Genomic DNA, 18,043 nt, shown 5'->3' on the forward strand with positions numbered 1-18,043 from the left:
CTGTTGAAAAATCCACTTTGATAAGAAAAACAAATAAAACTGCACGCAGGGAGAAAAAAAAAAAAAAAAGAAAAAAAAAAGGGGGTGGCGCTGTAGTGTAGCAACACGCTCTCCCTGGGGAGAGGAGCCCGAATTTCACACAGAGAAATCTGTTGTGATAAAAAGAAATACAAATAATTATGCATGTTAACATAACCAGCCGCACATCAAGGCAAGCTGACAGTGTAACCACCTAGCAAGATTTACCAACAGTGTAACAAGCCCCATAATAAGGGCAACTGTATGAATGTGACCAACCCCACAAAGATAACTGTTGAAGAAAAAAAACAAAAAAAAAAAAAAGGGCCAACTTACTGGTGTCCACGTTGCTGCGAGGGCGGTGGTCAAGCCACACGTCAGCCGCATTCCCTGAGGACTTGGAGCGCCGGTGGTAGCGCGAGTTGTACACTGGCGCCGATTTCTGGAACATGAGGGAAGCCGGTCACTATGAGTCTCCGAGAACCGGCCTGATTATCTCACAGCTATACATCTAGAAACAAAATAAAAAATGAAGGAAAAACAAAACAAAACCCAAACCTATTTAACTCACTGAATGGTTCTCTCCCTTGCTTTTCCCTACAGACGACCCATTTGTTAGGGTTAGGGAAAAAATCACAAAAAATACAAAACATAAAGTAACCGAATGGAACTCACTGTACTTGACCCACTGACCCCTCTCCTCAACGTCGTGTGACCGCCCACCCCCTTCCCTTTTCACTGCTCTCAGAAGCTGAGTCACTGTCAGTTCCTTCTTGCTGGTAGCTTTCTTGACTGCACATACTTTATTTAACGTCTTCATCATCCTTGTCGATGTCGAAACCTTCAGTTTGAAGCATTCCAATCACTTCTCTATTTTCCATATGTGCAGATTAGCTGGTCATGTGGGGTACTGAACTCGCTGGCGAGTGTGTTGTTATGGAATCTCATGAAGAAACTTTCCATTCGACCCTTGACACGCTTGCAATGCCCGGTGTAGCTGCGATTGTTATGCTATCGAGGATAGGCGCAATATAAGTATCCATATCAATCAATCAATCACTCTCTGTGCTGCCATCGGTACAGTCTGATTCACCTGGCTATAGATTCCCACTTCATTTATTTTCTGATAGTGCCGCAACCCTCTTAAGTCTCTTGAGACTTTAACTTTTTGTCCTTTTCACTTATCCGCCATTCCCTTTTTGCCTGTTAGTTCTCTCTCTGGGGTGCCAATCCAGCAATCCGCACTGTACTCACAGAGAGCTGGGCAGCAATAAATGAAGAAACAAACACACAGAGCGACTGAGTACGTTATGTGAACTGAGAATAGGTGAATCGGGATACCTGATTCCGTGACGGGTGAATCAGGAACAGGCTTATTGGGATGACACTGCTGCCATCAAGCAACCACCACATCCATCACTGCCCTGCCCCACAAAACCCTTTGTCGCTGTGTCTGAATAATGTCACACATCCATCACTGCCCTACCCCACAAAACCCTTTGTCACTGTAACCAATGTCACACATCCATCACTGCCCTACCGCACAAAACCCTTTGTCACTGTAACCAATGTCACACATCCATCACTGCCCTGCCCCACAAAACCCTTTGTCGCTGTGTCTGAATAATGTCACACATCCATCACTGCCCTACCCCACAAAACCCTTTGTCGCTGTGTCTGAATAATGTCACACATCCATCACTGCCCTACCCCACAAAACCCTTTGTCACTGTGACCAATGTCACACATCCATCACTGCCCTACCCCACAAAACCCTTTGTCGCTGTGTCTGAATAATGTCACACATCCATCACTGCCCTACCCCACAAAACCCTTTGTCGCTGTGTCTGAATAATGTCACACATCCATCACTGCCCTACCCCACAAAACCCTTTGTCACTGTGACCAATATCACACATCCATCACTGCCCTACCCCACAAAACCCTTTGTCTCTGTGACTGAATATCACAGATCCCTCACTGCCCTACCCCACAAAACCCTTTGTCACTGTGACCGAAAAATGTCACACATCCATCACTGCCCTGCCCCACAAAACCCTTTGTCACTGTGTCTGAATAATGTCACACATCCATCACTGCCCCACCCCACAAAACCCTTTGTTGCTGTGACTGAATAATGTCACACATCCATCACTGCCCCACCCCACAAAACCCTTTGTTGCTGTGACTGAATAATGTCACACATCCATCACTGCCCTACCCCACAAAACCCTTTGTCACTGTGTCTGAATATCACACATCCATCACTGCCCTACCCCACAAAACCCTTTGTCACTGTAACCAATGTCACACATCCATCACTGCCCTACCCCACAAAACCCTTTGTCGCTGTGGCTGAATAATGTCACACATCCATCACTGCCCTACCCCACAAAACCCTTTGTCACTGTGTCTGAATAATGTCACACATCCATCACTGCCCTACCCCACAAAACCCTTTGTCGCTGTGGCTGAATAATGTCACACATCCATGAGAACGTGATCCAATGCTGCCTTTGTACCACAAGATTCGGACGGCTTTCGAGTCCACAATTGGTTATCTGGGCTACTGTGATGGAAAAGTGTCAAATCAAAATCACATAAGTGAAACTTAAAGCCATAAATATAAGTTTAACTTTAAGAAGTGTCATATGACCTGACCAGTCTGTTTTTCTGTGATTTGTGTGTGTGTGTGTGTGTGTGTGTGTGTGTGTGTGGGTGTGTGTGTGTGTGTGTGTGTGTGTGTGTGTGTGTGTGTGTGTGTGTGTGTGTGTGTGTGTGTGTGTGTATGTGTTCTTCTCTTGTTTGCTCTCTTGTTCTTATTCTGCTGTCAACGGATACAAAACAAAACAAAAACAAAACCCTTGTGTCACTATAATGTGAAAACAGTACTTGCTGACTTCATCACTGTCACATTCAATGTGTGTGAAAATACTTTGTAATGCTTATTGTGAAACATCATCCATTCATCAGAGAACAGAACCTTTATAGCAAGAGAGAAAAACCCAACAACACACACACAGAAGAAAAACCCATCACATGAATGAACTGTAGTGTATCATTTAAACATTTGCTACGGGTAGTTTCTTTACAAACCTTCTCAAAACAGTAGGTACCTGATGGGGTACCTGTTTCAAGACTGCTCACACGTTTTCTTCTTCTCCCTGCTATAATTATTGTCATGTTCACTGCAAAATGTTTCGGAATGGAGTCCATTCGCTTGTTTCAACACATGCAACAATTAGCCCTGATTTAGTCCTGTCTGGTCAGTCAAAGAGACTCCACAGCACCAATGGTTAAAAAAGCGCAGGAAATGATAATAATAATAATGGTATTTATACAGCGCTGAATCTTGTGCAGAGACAAATCAAAGCGCTATCCCACCAGTCTTTCACACGCATGCATAACTCTAAAACTGAAGAAATTGAAGACAAGGAAGAGGCAGGGAAGGGAGGCTTTTTTGGGAAGAGGTGGGTTTTAAGGCCAGACTTGAAAGAGCTGAGTGTGGAGACTTGACGAAGCGAAAGGAGAAGTTCATTCCAATTGCAAGGTCCAGAGACAGAGAAATAACGGCGGACAATAGTGGAACGCTTGAATCTGGGTATGGGTAAACAGAGTGGATCCAAAGCCAATCGTAGTGAGTGAGATGGAGTGTAGAGGTGAAGGCAGCTACAGAGATAGGAAGGGGCAGATCTGTGAATACATTTCTAACATACAGTGCTGATCTTGTACTTTATTCTGTGTGAGACAGGGAGCCAGTGGAGATGTTGCAAAACGGTTGTGGTGTTGTTCGTTGACTCATCCTCCCATATTACCCAAGACTGAAGCACAGTAAATCAATGAAACACTCTCACAAAGCAACAAAATCAGGAAAATAGAAATAGAAGCAAGGGTGCTTGGGTGGGGAGGGGAGGGGAGGGACTTCACAGAGTAATTACATGATTCACATAAAAGATAATACATCAAAAGCATATCAGTCATAAAGAAATCAAGCATATCAGTCATAAAGAAATCTTGAAGGTGCACATAAATATTTCCTCATATCAGCTGGATGTTAAGCAACAAAACAAAAACAAAAAACATGAAATAAACAACAAAAAACCACACATTAAAAAAATTAGGTGGAGGTGGAGGTTAGGAGTATAATCAAAATCAGAAAAACAAAAAGAAAATACAATGAAGCTGGTAGTGTACGGCGGCTCGTGCAGAAGAAGCAGACATTAGTTACATTACTAATACAAAAGAATTACAACATTAACAAGTGTCCTGCAAACTGGTACAATTCATGTTACATGCTGATGGAAATCAATTAAAAAAAAAAAAAAAAAAAAAAAAAGGACAGAAGAGGAGTTTTGTTGTATCTTATGCTCAGTCGTATCCCCCTGCATGCATTTTCTCCCTCTCCATGACACCTTGATTGGTCATCTTAACACCAGTCACTGGGATGAGACGATAAACCTGAGGTCCCATGTGCAGCATGCACTCAGCGTATGTAAAACAACCTAGGGCAACAAAAGGGTTGTTCCTGGCACAGTGAAGCCTCCTTGAGAAACTGAAACTGCTGCCACAAACAGTAATACAATACAACACAATACAATACACACAGCATAAGGATCACCAAAGTCCACTTGGCGCTTTAGGAAAGCGCTTCCTTCACCACTCACCTCATCATCACTCTTCTCCTCCTTCTCCCTCTCCTCCTTCTTTGCGGCAGAAACCCTCTTTCTAGCAGCAACACTTCCAGGAGTGTCGCTTCCTTTGGCAAAAACACTCCTCCTAGAAGCGACAGAAATGCCGCTCTTGGCCCTGCCACTTCTGGGAGTGTAAACGCGCTCAGCAGCGACACTCCTTCTAGGAGTGCTGCTCCTAGGAGGCAACCTGTCCTTAACACCACCGCTAATCCTCCTAACAGCTGGTGGGGGGTTAGTGGAGGTGCTCAGCTGCAAACGCCAAAGCAGACATCATTATGATTTTTTCCCCCCTTCTTCTTCTTTCCTGCACTGAAGCGCAGTATTCATTCCTCGACTGGTTGTGTAAGGCGACCACCATAGGGCTGCCTGACCTGATCCAGACAGGGATGGTTGCTATGTAATTAATGCATTGCCTGTTAATAGACACTGCTTCTACAATTCACCCAGACAGGAAAGAATCTTCCGTGACAAATGTCCCACAAACGGCTTTGCTGACAGGTTTTGCTATCTGTTTTTTTGTGCCTTCCCCCACCCCGACCTCAACATTTTTTTTTTTTTTTTTTTTTAAATGACAGCACCTCAGCAGACAAAAGTTATTTATCTAGATACTATGGAACCTCCCCAAACTCCATTAAATCCCACTTTGATGAAAAAAACCCAACAAAAGTACTATGATCCTTTGCCTCTTTTACATTATTAAAAAAAAAAAAAAAAAAAAAAAAAAAAAAAAAAAAAGCACCCAAACTTTGTGAAATAAACTTTTTGCCTTGCCTTCCCTCGCATGAAAAGGAAAACAGGTAACATATGTCATAAAGACATCATCCTGCACTCTTCTTCAAGACAGAGTGGCACAGGCAAGAATAAGTGTTGTTTTTTTTCTCAAGAGATTATTTCTGTTTTCTGCACCAAATCCACCACTTTCCATTTGAGCGAAACATCCTTCAGATCAGCATGAAAGCAAGGTGCGAAGCACTCATCATGTTAGCAGATTAGGAACAAAGATGTTAATCAACGGCACTGTTAGGAGTCAGCATCAGTGTCAGTAGTTCAAGGAAGGTGGTCACTGCGTTCGGACAAATCCATATACGCTACACCCCATCTGCCAAGCAGATGCCTGACCAGCAGCGTAACCCAACGCGCCTAGTCAGGCCTTGAAGTCAGTGTTGCATGACAACCTCCACAGACCCATTACCTCGATTATCTCAAACTTTTTTCTCCCCCCACAGAACCTTCTTCCTCAGTGTCAGTAGCTCAAGGAAGGCGTCACTGCGTTCGGACAAATCCATATACGCTACACCCCATCCGCCAAGCAGATGCCTGACCAGCAGCGTAACCCAACGCGCTTAGTCAGGCCTTGAGAACAAAGAAAAAAAGTCTTCCTCAACCATGGGCTATATATATATACATAAATATATCAGCATCTTTTACTTAAAAAAACCCACAACCCCACCCCCACCCCCTCCACCAAATTAACTCATCAATGGTACCCCCCTCAGCAAAAATCGTGGAGACTGACACAGCTCACTGAGAAGAAGCTCAAAGTGGTTATGGTTAGAGATACATTATGTATGCACAATCAGACATATAAGCATGCATTCAAATTCCTGATCATAAGCATAAAAAGAAGACAAAAAGACAAAAAAAATACATGCATATGTAACAAAAGTAATGAACACTACAGTACAGAAAAACATGCAAGAACCGCTTAAAAAAAAAAAATAATAAAAAAAATTAAAAAAGGCTGCAGCACACGACATAACGAGCAGGCATACACATAAAGAATGATAAACACAATGCACAACCGCTGATATTTTCTCCCCCTCCACGAGACCTTGAGTGGTGGCCTGGACGCTAGTCATTCGGATGAGATGATAAACCGAGGTCCCGTGTGCAGCATGCACTTAGCGCATGTAAAAGAACCCACGGCAACAAAAGGGTTGTTGCTGGCAAAATTGTGTAGAAAAATCCACTTTGATAAGAAAAACAATTAAAACTGCACGCTGGAAAAAATACAAAAAAAAGTGGGTGGTGCAGTAGTATAGCGACGCGCTCTCCCTGAGGAGAGCAGCCCGAATTTCACACAGAGAAATTTGTTGAGATAAAAACAAATACAAATACAACCAGCAGAGAGACGGGCGCAACAGCCGAGTGGTTAAAGCGTTGGACTGTCAATCTGAGGGTCCCGGGTTCGAATCACAGTGATGGCGCCTGGTGGGTAAAGGGTGGAGATTTTTACCATCTCCCAGGTCAACATATGTGCAGACCTGCTAGTGCCTGAACCCCTTTCGTGTGTATATGCAAGCAGAAGATCAAATACGCACGTTAAAGATCCTGTAATCCATGTCAGCGTTCGGTGGGTTATGGAAACAAGAACATACCCAGCATGCACACCCCCGAAAACGGAGTATGGCTGCCTACATGGCGGGGTAAAAACGGTCATACACGTAAAAGCCCACTCGTGTGCATACGAGTGAACGCAGAAGAAGAAGAAGAAGAAGAACCAGCAGAGGAACAAGAACCTGACAACAAGTGACCAGGACCGGTAAGCAGAACGGAAGAGGTGAATTTCAAGACGTTTGGGCTGAGAAGAGCACACTATTACTAATGACTTGAGCCAAGACATGGAAAAAAGCGCCTTGAACTCCAGAGATTTCTTTTGTCAAGGGGCTGTCTGTACTCTAAAACCAGAATTCCAGCACCAGCACTTGCTTTAGAAAGCCAGGAAAGTTGCCAGGAAAGCAACAGCACTCCCTTCGGACAGGAAAGTCAACGAACGTCAGCTCTCATTCTTGTAGCAAGGGTAAAAACCAATGTGCAGTGGTACAATTTTAGCTAGTCAAATAATGGACGCAGGTTTAACAAGCTCCCAAGTAATTTCTATCAAGAGAAGGCCCTACTGTTTTATTGTGCGTACAGCAATCAACGTCCAGTTGAATTTCCTGCAAAATGGATCTAGGTTGATTTTTTTTGTTTCTTTTTTTTTCTCCAGATTTGTGGAGCTCGCCTGATACTGTACTCAACCAGCCAGAAACTGGTCAGTTTCAGATATGCAATGTCACTGATTACAATTCAACTGAGAAGTTCTTGGATGAAAACATTAGTTTTACGTCCTTGCTCCTAAAATGTACATGTAATTATAACATCCCTCTGAGCTTGAGATTCTATTATCATTTTTTTTTTTTTTTTTTTTTTTAAATTTCATCTAATCAATTGTTAGACTGGGTATTGTTCAAAATGACTGTTTTACAAACATGTCACCAAACTTAGAGAGGAAGGGGACAATATGTACCCCCCCCGCCAAAAAAACACAATGATAAACATCCTGCATTTCAGCCCATGCCCTTTCACAAATTCTACTGATCCCTCTCTTCTTCTCCCCACCACCGCCACCTCACCCTCTTCTCTCCCACCAACATCCCCTTCTCCCCCTCGCCTAGCATCCCCCCCCCCCCCCCCCCACCCACTCTCACCTTGGCGGAGGAAGAGCCCACAGTGTTCAGCCCCTGCATGGAGCGGGCGTTGGGGATGCGGGACACGGGCACCCCGGGCGTGGTGGCCATGCGCGCCGCTCCACCCCCCCTCGTCCTCATCCCCACGCTGCTCATGTCCGTCTCGGAGCGGGCCGGGGTGATGGGGCCCCCGGGGGTGGTGTAGGTGCGGGGCTTGGGGGCCGGGCGGGGGCCCCGTCGGGGGGTGGCGGCGGCGGCGGTGGAGGTGTCCTCGTTGACGATGTCGCGCAGCATGTCCAGCTTGCGGTCCTTCTCCTCCAGCTGGGCCTCGGCGTCTGCCGAGCACTGGGCCCTCAGCCGCTCCTGTCGGGGGGTTCGAACCCACCCATCACACACACACAACACACACACATACACAACACACACACACACATACACAAAAGACACACACAAACACACACACACACATACACAACACACACACACCACACACATACACAACACACAGAGGCAGGGGGCGGCGGTTTAATGGCAAGGAATGAACGAACGAACAGTAATAATAATCATACCCCACTATCATCTTGCTAAATGAAATGAAAGTTCAACAAACTAACAATTAATGCTGATACTGTAACGAAGCTGCTGACTTTATTGAACGCTTCTTTTGTGAGTGTCTGACTGTGTGTCATTTTTGGAAATTGGTCGAGAAGAAAATATTTTCAACTGGAACATAAAATTGTCAAACATAAATATATTATTTGGCATCGACAATCACAATATTTCAAGTGTGCATTATAAGTATATCAATTATCTTATACTAACTGGTAAATTGTGTATCAGCATCTTTAAAAAAACAGAATGAGCTCCACCTTTTCAACTTATTTTTGAAAAGGAGCTTGGCATCACAAGTTTGTTACAATGATGAAGTCAATTTAAGGAATGTTTTATATGATCTTATTGTTTGAAAGCTGTTTTCCACTGGGGAAAAGCGTAAACAGAGGAAGGAGGGGTAATGTAGATGTGAGAATGTGCACACATTACTCAACTCACACTAGAGCGCTGACAAACCCAGACATACGCACGCACATTTTGAAAGATTAAAAGACGGGCGCAATAGCCGAGTGGTTAAAGCGTTGGACTGTCAACCTGAGGGTCCCGGGTTCGAATCACGGTGACGGCGCCTGGTGGGTAAAGGGTGGAGATTTTTACGATCTCCCAGGTCAACATATGTGCAGACCTGCTAGAGCCTGAACCCCCTTTGTGTGTATATGCAAGCAGAAGATCAAATACGCACGTTAAAGATCCTGTAATCCATGTCAGCGTTCGGTGGGTTATGGAAACAAGAACATACCCAGCATGCACACCCCCGAAAACGGAGTATGGCTGCCTCCATGGCGGGGTAAAACCGGTCATACACGTAAAAGCCCACTCGTGCGTATACGAGTGAAGGCAGAAGAAAGATTAAAAACTGCAGGAAAAGTGTCCATCTATAGGAAAACACACCGACAGAAGGGAGTGAGAGTGGCCCGTGAGTGAGCAGCAGGGGAAGGAAGGAATGCCCCGCTCCAAAAGAAAGTGCACTCATTTCCCCGATCACTCTGGACAATTCTCATGACCAGGCACACACCCAAAAGAAAGTGCACTCATTTCCCCGATCACTCTTGACAATTCTCATGACCACGCACACACCCAAAAGAAAGTGCACTCATTTCCCCGATCACTCTTGACAATTCTCATGACCACGCACACACCCAAAAGAAAGTGCACTCATTTACCCGATCACTCTTGACAATTCTCATGACCACGCACACACCCAAACTGGCTTGTTTTTTTTTTTTTTTTTTTTTTTGCCATTGTTGAATAAAATGGCTAGGAGAAAAAAAAAAAAAAAAAAGAGTAATAATAATCATAATTATATTGGCGCGTTTCTCCAGAAATACTGATCAAAGTGCTTTACATTTCGTTCCAGGCCTTTCCTCTCAATGTACATTTTAAAAATTTCATTGTTTAAATGCATGTTTCAACATTGGTTTTGATATCGTACAGCATAACCGACAATGATTTCTATGGAAAGGCACTTAATAAATCAAATTATTATTATTTGCAAAACCCAAACAAATAATTCTGATAAACCAACACAGTCCCCGTCAAGAACAGCGTTTTGTTTTGTTTTTCGCTTTTTTGTTTAACACTCAGAAATCTCTGACACTGTGAAACACCCTGACACCACTGATGGACAGACGGAGGGGCAGAGAGACAGACAAAGAGCCCACCATGTTTTTCTCCCACTGTTTGTTGTTCATGTTGAGACGCGACTGGAAGTCCGACTTGAGGCGATCCTTTTCCGACTTCTCCACCTGAATCTTCCAGGCTTTGTCTTGAAGCTGAAATGGTCCCAAACAAAGCCTCCATGAAGCACATCGAGAAGTTCTTGAAAACCAAGGTGAGACGTTGAGAAAATCATGCCAGCGCAAGCGTATGTGCTCTCTACTGCTTCATTCCATCAGGACAGTCATTACTAAATAGCATCGCTACTCACTCCTCTTTATCAAACAATCCAGGCTGCAGCTTTTGTCTTCTCCTAACTTACACTGACACTATGACAGCAACTCTTGGTATATTTATATATAAAATATATATATATCTAAAATACAAAAATACAAAGGTCCACAAGTGCCAAAATTGTTTTCCCTATAACAAAATAAACCTGGTGCCAGATTTGGCAAAATTCACTTGTCCATATTGTCAATCAGCCCAATAAAAAAAAAAGAGAGAAAAAACAAGAAGTTTTTATACAGCACAAAATTGTGCTGTATACCTGCTACGATTAAGCTGACTGATCCGCTCAATGCTGAGTACCATCACATGAGACCAAGGTTAGCAGTGGCTGCTCTGGCCTTGTAAATGACAGGTGGTCTTGTAAATGACAGGTCTTGTAAATGACAGGTGGTCTTGTAAATGACAGGCCTTGTAAATGACAGGTGGTCTTGTAAATGACAGGCCTTGTAAATGACAGGTGGTCTTGTAAATGACAGGTGGTCTTGTAAATGATAGGACTTGTAAATGACATGTCTTTTAAGTGACAGGTCTTGTAAATGACAGGACTTGTAAATGACAGGTCTTGTAAATGACAGGCTTTGTAAATGACAGGTCTTGTAAATGACAGGCTTTGTAAATGACAGGCCTTTTGTAAATGACAGGCTTTGTAAATGACAGGTCTTGTAAATGACAGGCCTTGTAAATGACAGGCCTTGTAAATGACAGGTCTTGTAAATGACAGGCCTTTTGTAAATGACAGGTCTTGTAAATGACAGGCCTTTTGTAAATGACAGGTCTTGTAAATGACAGGCTTTGTAAATGACAGGCCTTGTAAATGACAGGTCTTGTAAATGACAGGTCTTGTAAATGACAGGTCTTGTAAATGACAGGCCTTGTAAATGACAGGCCTTGTAAATGACAGGCCTTGTAAATGACAGGTCTTGTAAATGACAGGCTTTGTAAATGACAGGCCTTGTAAATGACAGGTCTGGTAAATGACAGGCCTTGTAAATGACAGGCCTTGTAAATGACAGGTCTGGTAAATGACAGGCCTTGTAAATGACAGGTCTGGTAAATGACAGGCCTTGTAAATGACAGGTCTGGTAAATGACAGGCCTTGTAAATGACAGGTCTGGTAAATGACAGGCCTTGTAAATGACAGGTCTGGTAAATGACAGGCCTTGTAAATGACAGGTCTGGTAAATGACAGGCCTTGTAAATGACAGGTCTGGTAAATGACAGGCCTTGTAAATGACAGGTCTGGTAAATGACAGGCCTTGTAAATGACAGGCCTTGTAAATGACAGGTCTTGTAAATGACAGGCCTTGTAAATGACAGGTCTGGTAAATGACAGGTCTTGTAAATGACAGGTCTGGTAAATGACAGGTCTTGTAAATGACAGGCCTTGTAAATGACAGGTCTTGTAAATGACAGGTCTGGTAAATGACAGGTCTGGTAAATGACAGGTCTGAAGCATCTGGGTAATGCTACGACAGGAAAGCACGTGACCATGCAACGTAGTCGAAAATGAATTTGTTGGAAAAATTTAGATGTCGGAACAAACTGCGATCGAGTGTAAGAAAATATGGCAAAATTGTAACAGCCAGCAATCACGGTGACGGCGCCTGGTGGGTAAAGGGTGGAGATTTTTACCATCTCCCAGGTCAACATATGTGCAGACCTGCTAGTGCCTGAACCCCCTTCGTGTGTATATGCAAGCAGAAGATCAAATACGCACGTTAAAGATCCTGTAATTCAAGTCAGCGTTCGGTGGGTTATGGAAACAAGAACATACCCAGCATGCGCACCCCCCGAAAACGGAGTATGGCTGCCTACATGGCGGGGTAAAAACGGTCATACACGTAAAAGCCCACTCGTGTGCATACGAGAACGCAGAAGAAGAAGAAGAAGTAGTAACAGCTAGCATCTATGCGCACCCACCCACCCCCACACGCACCCACCCACCCCCACCCCCACAAACACCCACCCACCCCCACACACATGCACCCACCCACCCCCACCCACCCCCACACGCACCCCCCCCCCACCCACCCCCACACGCACACACCCACCCCCCACACACACCCCCACCCACCCCCACTGAAAACCTGTGCTGACCTTGAGGGTGAGGGTCTGGTTCTCCTTCTCCAGCTCCTTCATCCTGCGCGAGGCCTCGTCCCCTTTCTTCTCCACCGAGCGCAGGCGGGACTCCACCCTCTGCCGGGCCGACTTCTCCTGCGACAGCGCCGCCTCCAGCTCCACCACGCGCCCTCTCATGGAATTGAAGTTGTTCTCCACGTCCACCAGCTGGGCCCGGAACTGGGCCGCTGTCCCCGACACACACACACACCGCTTGATTTGATTTCATATGGATGCTGACAGATGGGAGCAAAAGCCGAGTGGTTAAAGCGTTGGACTTTCAATCCGAGGGTCCCGGGTTCGAATCTTGATGTAATGGTGCCTGCTGGGTAAAGGTTGGAGATTTTTCCGATCTCCCAGGTCAACTTATGTGCAGAGACTACATCCCCTGCGTGTGCATATGCAAGCAGATGATCAAATACACTCGTTAAAGATCCTGTAATCCATGTCAGCGTTCAGTGGGTTATGGAAACAAGAACATACCCAGCATGTACACCTCCGAAAACAGAGAATGGCTGCCTATATGGCAGGGTAAGAACGGTCACACATGTAAAAGCCCACTTGAGTACGCACGAGTGAACATGGGAGTTGCAGCCCATGACTGAAGAAGAGGAGAAGGACACTTATATAGGGCCTATCCTGGGTTGAGGAGAAAGACACTTATATAGGGCCTATCCTGGGTTGAGGAGAAGGATACTTATATAGGGCCTATCCTGGGTTGAGGAGGATACTTATATAGGGCCTATCCTCCGTTGAGGAGAAAGACACTTATATAGGGCATATCCTGGGTTGAGGAGGACACTTATATAGGGCCTATCCTCGGTTGAGGAGGATACTTATATAGGGCCTATCCTCGGTTGAGGATACTTATATAGGGCCTATCCTCGGTTGAGGAGGATACTTATATAGGGCCTATCCTGGGTTGAGGAGGATACTTATATAGGGCCTATCCTCGGTTGAGGAGGATACTTATATAGGGCCTATCCTCGGTTGAGGAGGATACTTATATAGGGCCTATCCTGGGTTGAGGAGGATACTTATATAGGGCCTATCCTCGGTTGAGGAGAAGGATACTTATATAGGGCCTATCCTCGGTTGAGGAGAAGGATACTTATATAGGGCCTATCCTCGGTTGAGGAGAAGGATACTTATATAGGGCCTATCCTCGGTTGAGGAGGATACTTATATAGGGCCTATCCTCCGTTGAGGAGGACACTGATATAGGGCCTATCCTCGGTTGAGGAGGACACTTATATAGGGCCTATCCTCGGTTGAGGAGGATACTTATATAGGGCCTATCCTGGGTTGAGGAGGATACTTATATAGGGCCTATCCTCGGTTGAGGAGGACACTTATATAGGGCCTATCCTCGGTTGAGGAGGATACTTATATAGGGCCTATCCTCGGTTGAGGAGGATACTTATATAGGGCCTATCCTGGGTTGAGGAGAAGGACACTTATATAGGGCCTATCCTCGGTTGAGGAGAAGGACACTTATATAGGGCCTATCCTCGGTTGAGGAGAAGGATACTTATATAGGGCCTATCCTCGGTTGAGGAGAAGGACACTTATATAGGGCCTATCCTCGGTTGAGGAGAAGGATACTTATATAGGGCATATCCTTGGTGGGGGAGAAGGATACTTATATAGCGCCTATCCTCGGTTGAGGAGGATACTTATATAGGGCATATCCTCGGTTGAAGAGAAGGACACTTATATAGGGCCTATCCTCGGTTGAGGAGGATACTTATATAGGGCCTATCCTCGGTTGAGGAGAAGGACACTTATATAGGGCCTATCCTCGGTTGAGGAGGATACTTATATAGCGCCTATCCTCGGTTGAGGAGAAGGACACTGATATAGGGCCTATCCTCGGTTGAGGAGAAGGACACTTATATAGCGCCTATCCTCGGTTGAGGAGGATACTTATATAGCGCCTATCCTCGGTTGAGGAGGACACTGATATAGGGCCTATCCTCGGTTGAGGAGAAGGACACTTATATAGCGCCTATCCTCGGTTGAGGAGGATACTTATATAGCGCCTATCCTCGGTTGAGGAGGACACTGATATAGGGCCTATCCTCGGTTGAGGAGAAGGACACTTATATAGCGCCTATCCTGGTTTGAGGAGAAGGATACTTATATAGGGCCTATCCTCGGTTGAGGAGAAGGATACTTATATAGGGCCTATCCTCGGTTGAGGAGAAGGATACTTATATAGGGCCCATCCTCCATTGAGGAGAAGGATACTTATATAGGGCCCATCCTCCATTGAGGAGAAGGATACTTATATAGGGCCCATCCTCCATTGAGGAGAAGGATACTTATATAGGGCCTATCCTCGGTTGAGGAGAAGGACACTTATATAGGGCCTATCCTCGGTTGAGGAGAAGGACACTTATATAGGGCCTATCCTCGGTTGAGGAGAAGGATACTTATATAGGGCCTATCCTCGGTTGAGGAGAAGGATACTTATATAGCGCCTATCCTCGGTTGAGGAGAAGGATACTTATATAGCGCCTATCCTCGGTTGAGGAGAAGGATACTTATATAGGGCCTATCCTGGGTTGAGGAGAAGGATACTTATATAGGGCCTATCCTCGGTTGAGGAGAAGGATACTTACATAGGGCCTATCCTAAGTTGAGGAGAAGGATACTTATATAGGGCCTATCCTTGGTTGAGGAGAAGGATACTTATATAGGGCCTATCCTGGGTTGAGGAGGATACTTATATAGCGCCTATCCTGGTTTGAGGAGAAGGATACTTATATAGGGCCTATCCTCGGTTGAGGAGAAGGATACTTATATAGCGCCTATCCTCGGTTGAGAAGGCTACTTATATAGGGCCTATCCTGGGTTGAGGAGAAGGACACTTATATAGGGCCTATCCTGGGTTGAGGAGAAGGATACTTATATAGGGCCTATCCTGGGTTGAGGAGAAGGATACTTATATAGGGCCTATCCTGGGTTGAGGAGGATACTTATATAGGGCCTATCCTCGGTTGAGAAGGCTACTTATATAGGGCCTATCCTGGGTTGAGGAGAAGGACACTTATATAGGGCCTATCCTGGGTTGAGGAGAAGGACACTTATATAGCGCCTATCCTCGGTTGAGGAGAAGGATACTTATATAGGGCCTATCCTCGGTTGAGGAGAAGGATACTTATATAGGGCCTATCCTCGGTTGAGGAGAAGGACACTTATATAGGGCCTATCCTCGGTTGAGGAGAAGGATACTTATATAGGGCCTATCCTCGGTTGGAGACCAAGCTCTGAGCTCTTTACAAACTTGGAGGTCATTTGCAAAAACAGGTTGCCTACCTGGGTAGAGCCGACTGACAGCTGCCATTGTGCGCTCATCAATCGCTTCCTGTGTCATTCACTCAGGCATGCAAGAGTACACACTCAAACAGACGTGTAGCGTTTTACATGTATGACCGTTGTCAGCTTGTTGTCAGGTAACGCTACTGTTTCATTTTTTTTTTTTTTGCTTTACTGTACTACCCCAGCATCTACACCCCTGAAAAAACAGTATGACAGACTACATGGTGGGGGTGGTGGTGGGTGGTGGGGGTTAATAAACAAACAGTCACACACATAAAAAAATTACATGTCTGTGTAAGTGTGTGAGTGCGTGTGAGTGTGTGTGTGACTGAATCCTGACTGAATGACACAGGAAACAAACGATGAGCACCCCCAAAGGCATCTCTCAGTCTGACCACCCCCAGGGTGTGGCTGTGCATTATTTGTATTTGTATTTCTTTTTATCACAACAGATTTCTCTGTGTAAAATTCAGGCTGCTCTCCCCAGGGAGAGCGCGTCGCTACACTACAGCGCCACCCTTTTTTTTTTTGGTATTTTTTCCTGCGTGCAGTTTTATTTGTTTTTTCTATTGAAGTAGATTTTTCTACAGAATTTTGCCAGGAACAACCCTTTTGTTGCCGTGGGTTCTTTTACATGCGCTAAGTGCATGCTGCACACGGGACCTCGGTTTATCGTCTGATCTGAATGACTAGCGTCCAGACCACCACTCAAGGTCTAGTGGAGGGGAGAAAATATCGGCGGCTGAGCCGTGATTCGAACCAGCGCGCTCAGATTCTCTCTCGCTTCCTAGGCGGACGCGTTACCTCTAGGCCATCACTCCACTCGGGGGGTGGGGTTGGACTTGGAATGAGCAGCGTGGGAGTAATGCCACTGAAAAGGTGCAGATGATGGGGCGGGACCCCCCCCCCCCCCCCGACAAGAAACCCGGCCCACCTTTGTGCTGGAAGTCGACTAGCATCGCCTGTCGTCGCTTCATGCGCTCCTCCAGACACGTGGAGATGTTGCACAGCGTCTTGTCGTCCGTGGGCTGCAGCAACTGTTAGCACACAGCGACACACAAACTGTCAGCGCACTAAACACATTGTTAACACACACATCGTCAGCAGACAAAACATTCTCATACATCGTTGGCACACAACAACACACACATTGTCAGCATACAAAACATCACACACATTGTTAACACACACACTGTCAGCAGACAAAACATCATACACATTGTTAACACACACACTGTCAGCAGACAAAACATCATACACATTGTTAACACACACACTGTCAGCAGACAAAACATTCTCATACATCGTTGGCACACAACAACACACACATTGTCAGCATACAAAAAACACTACACACATTATTAACAAACACCACATACACTGTCAGAAGACAAAACATCATACACATTGTTAATACACACACTGTCAGCAGACAAAACATTACACACATTGTTAACACACACACTGTCAGCAGACAAAACATTATACACATTGTTAACACACACTGTCAGCAGACAAAACATCACACACACTGTTAACACACACACTGTCAGCAGACAAAACATTACACACACTGTTAACACACACACACTGTCAGCAGACAAAACATCATACACATTGTTAACACACACATTGTCAGCAGACAAAACATCATACACATTGTTAACACACACACTTTCAGCAGACAAAACATCATACACATTGTTAACACACACATCGTCAGCAGACAAAACATTCTAATACATCGTTAGTGCCACAGCAACACACACATTGTCAGCATACAAAACATTACACACATTGTTAACACACACTGTCAGCAGACAAAACATCATACACATTGTTAACACACACACTGTCAGCAGACAAAACATTACACACATTGTT

General features: G+C 45.0%; 1 protein-coding gene across 1 annotated transcript in view; it reads right to left on the reverse strand.

The window, feature by feature from the left end:
• Positions 1-18,043, reverse strand: part of LOC143277966 (kinesin-like protein KIF23) — a 50,538-nt gene that overhangs the window by 5,660 nt on the left and 26,835 nt on the right. Inside the window, exons 14-18 of the mRNA XM_076582949.1 lie at positions 17,094-17,196; positions 12,815-13,023; positions 10,432-10,542; positions 8,180-8,521; positions 355-460 (exon numbers count right to left, since the gene is read on the reverse strand). Of these exons, the coding sequence (XP_076439064.1) occupies positions 355-460; positions 8,180-8,521; positions 10,432-10,542; positions 12,815-13,023; positions 17,094-17,196 (871 nt within the window). The remainder of the gene's footprint in view (positions 1-354; positions 461-8,179; positions 8,522-10,431; positions 10,543-12,814; positions 13,024-17,093; positions 17,197-18,043) is intronic.

The sequence above is a fragment of the Babylonia areolata genome, chromosome 35 (assembly GCF_041734735.1).
Source record: "Babylonia areolata isolate BAREFJ2019XMU chromosome 35, ASM4173473v1, whole genome shotgun sequence".
Lineage (NCBI taxonomy): Eukaryota > Metazoa > Mollusca > Gastropoda > Neogastropoda > Buccinidae > Babylonia > Babylonia areolata.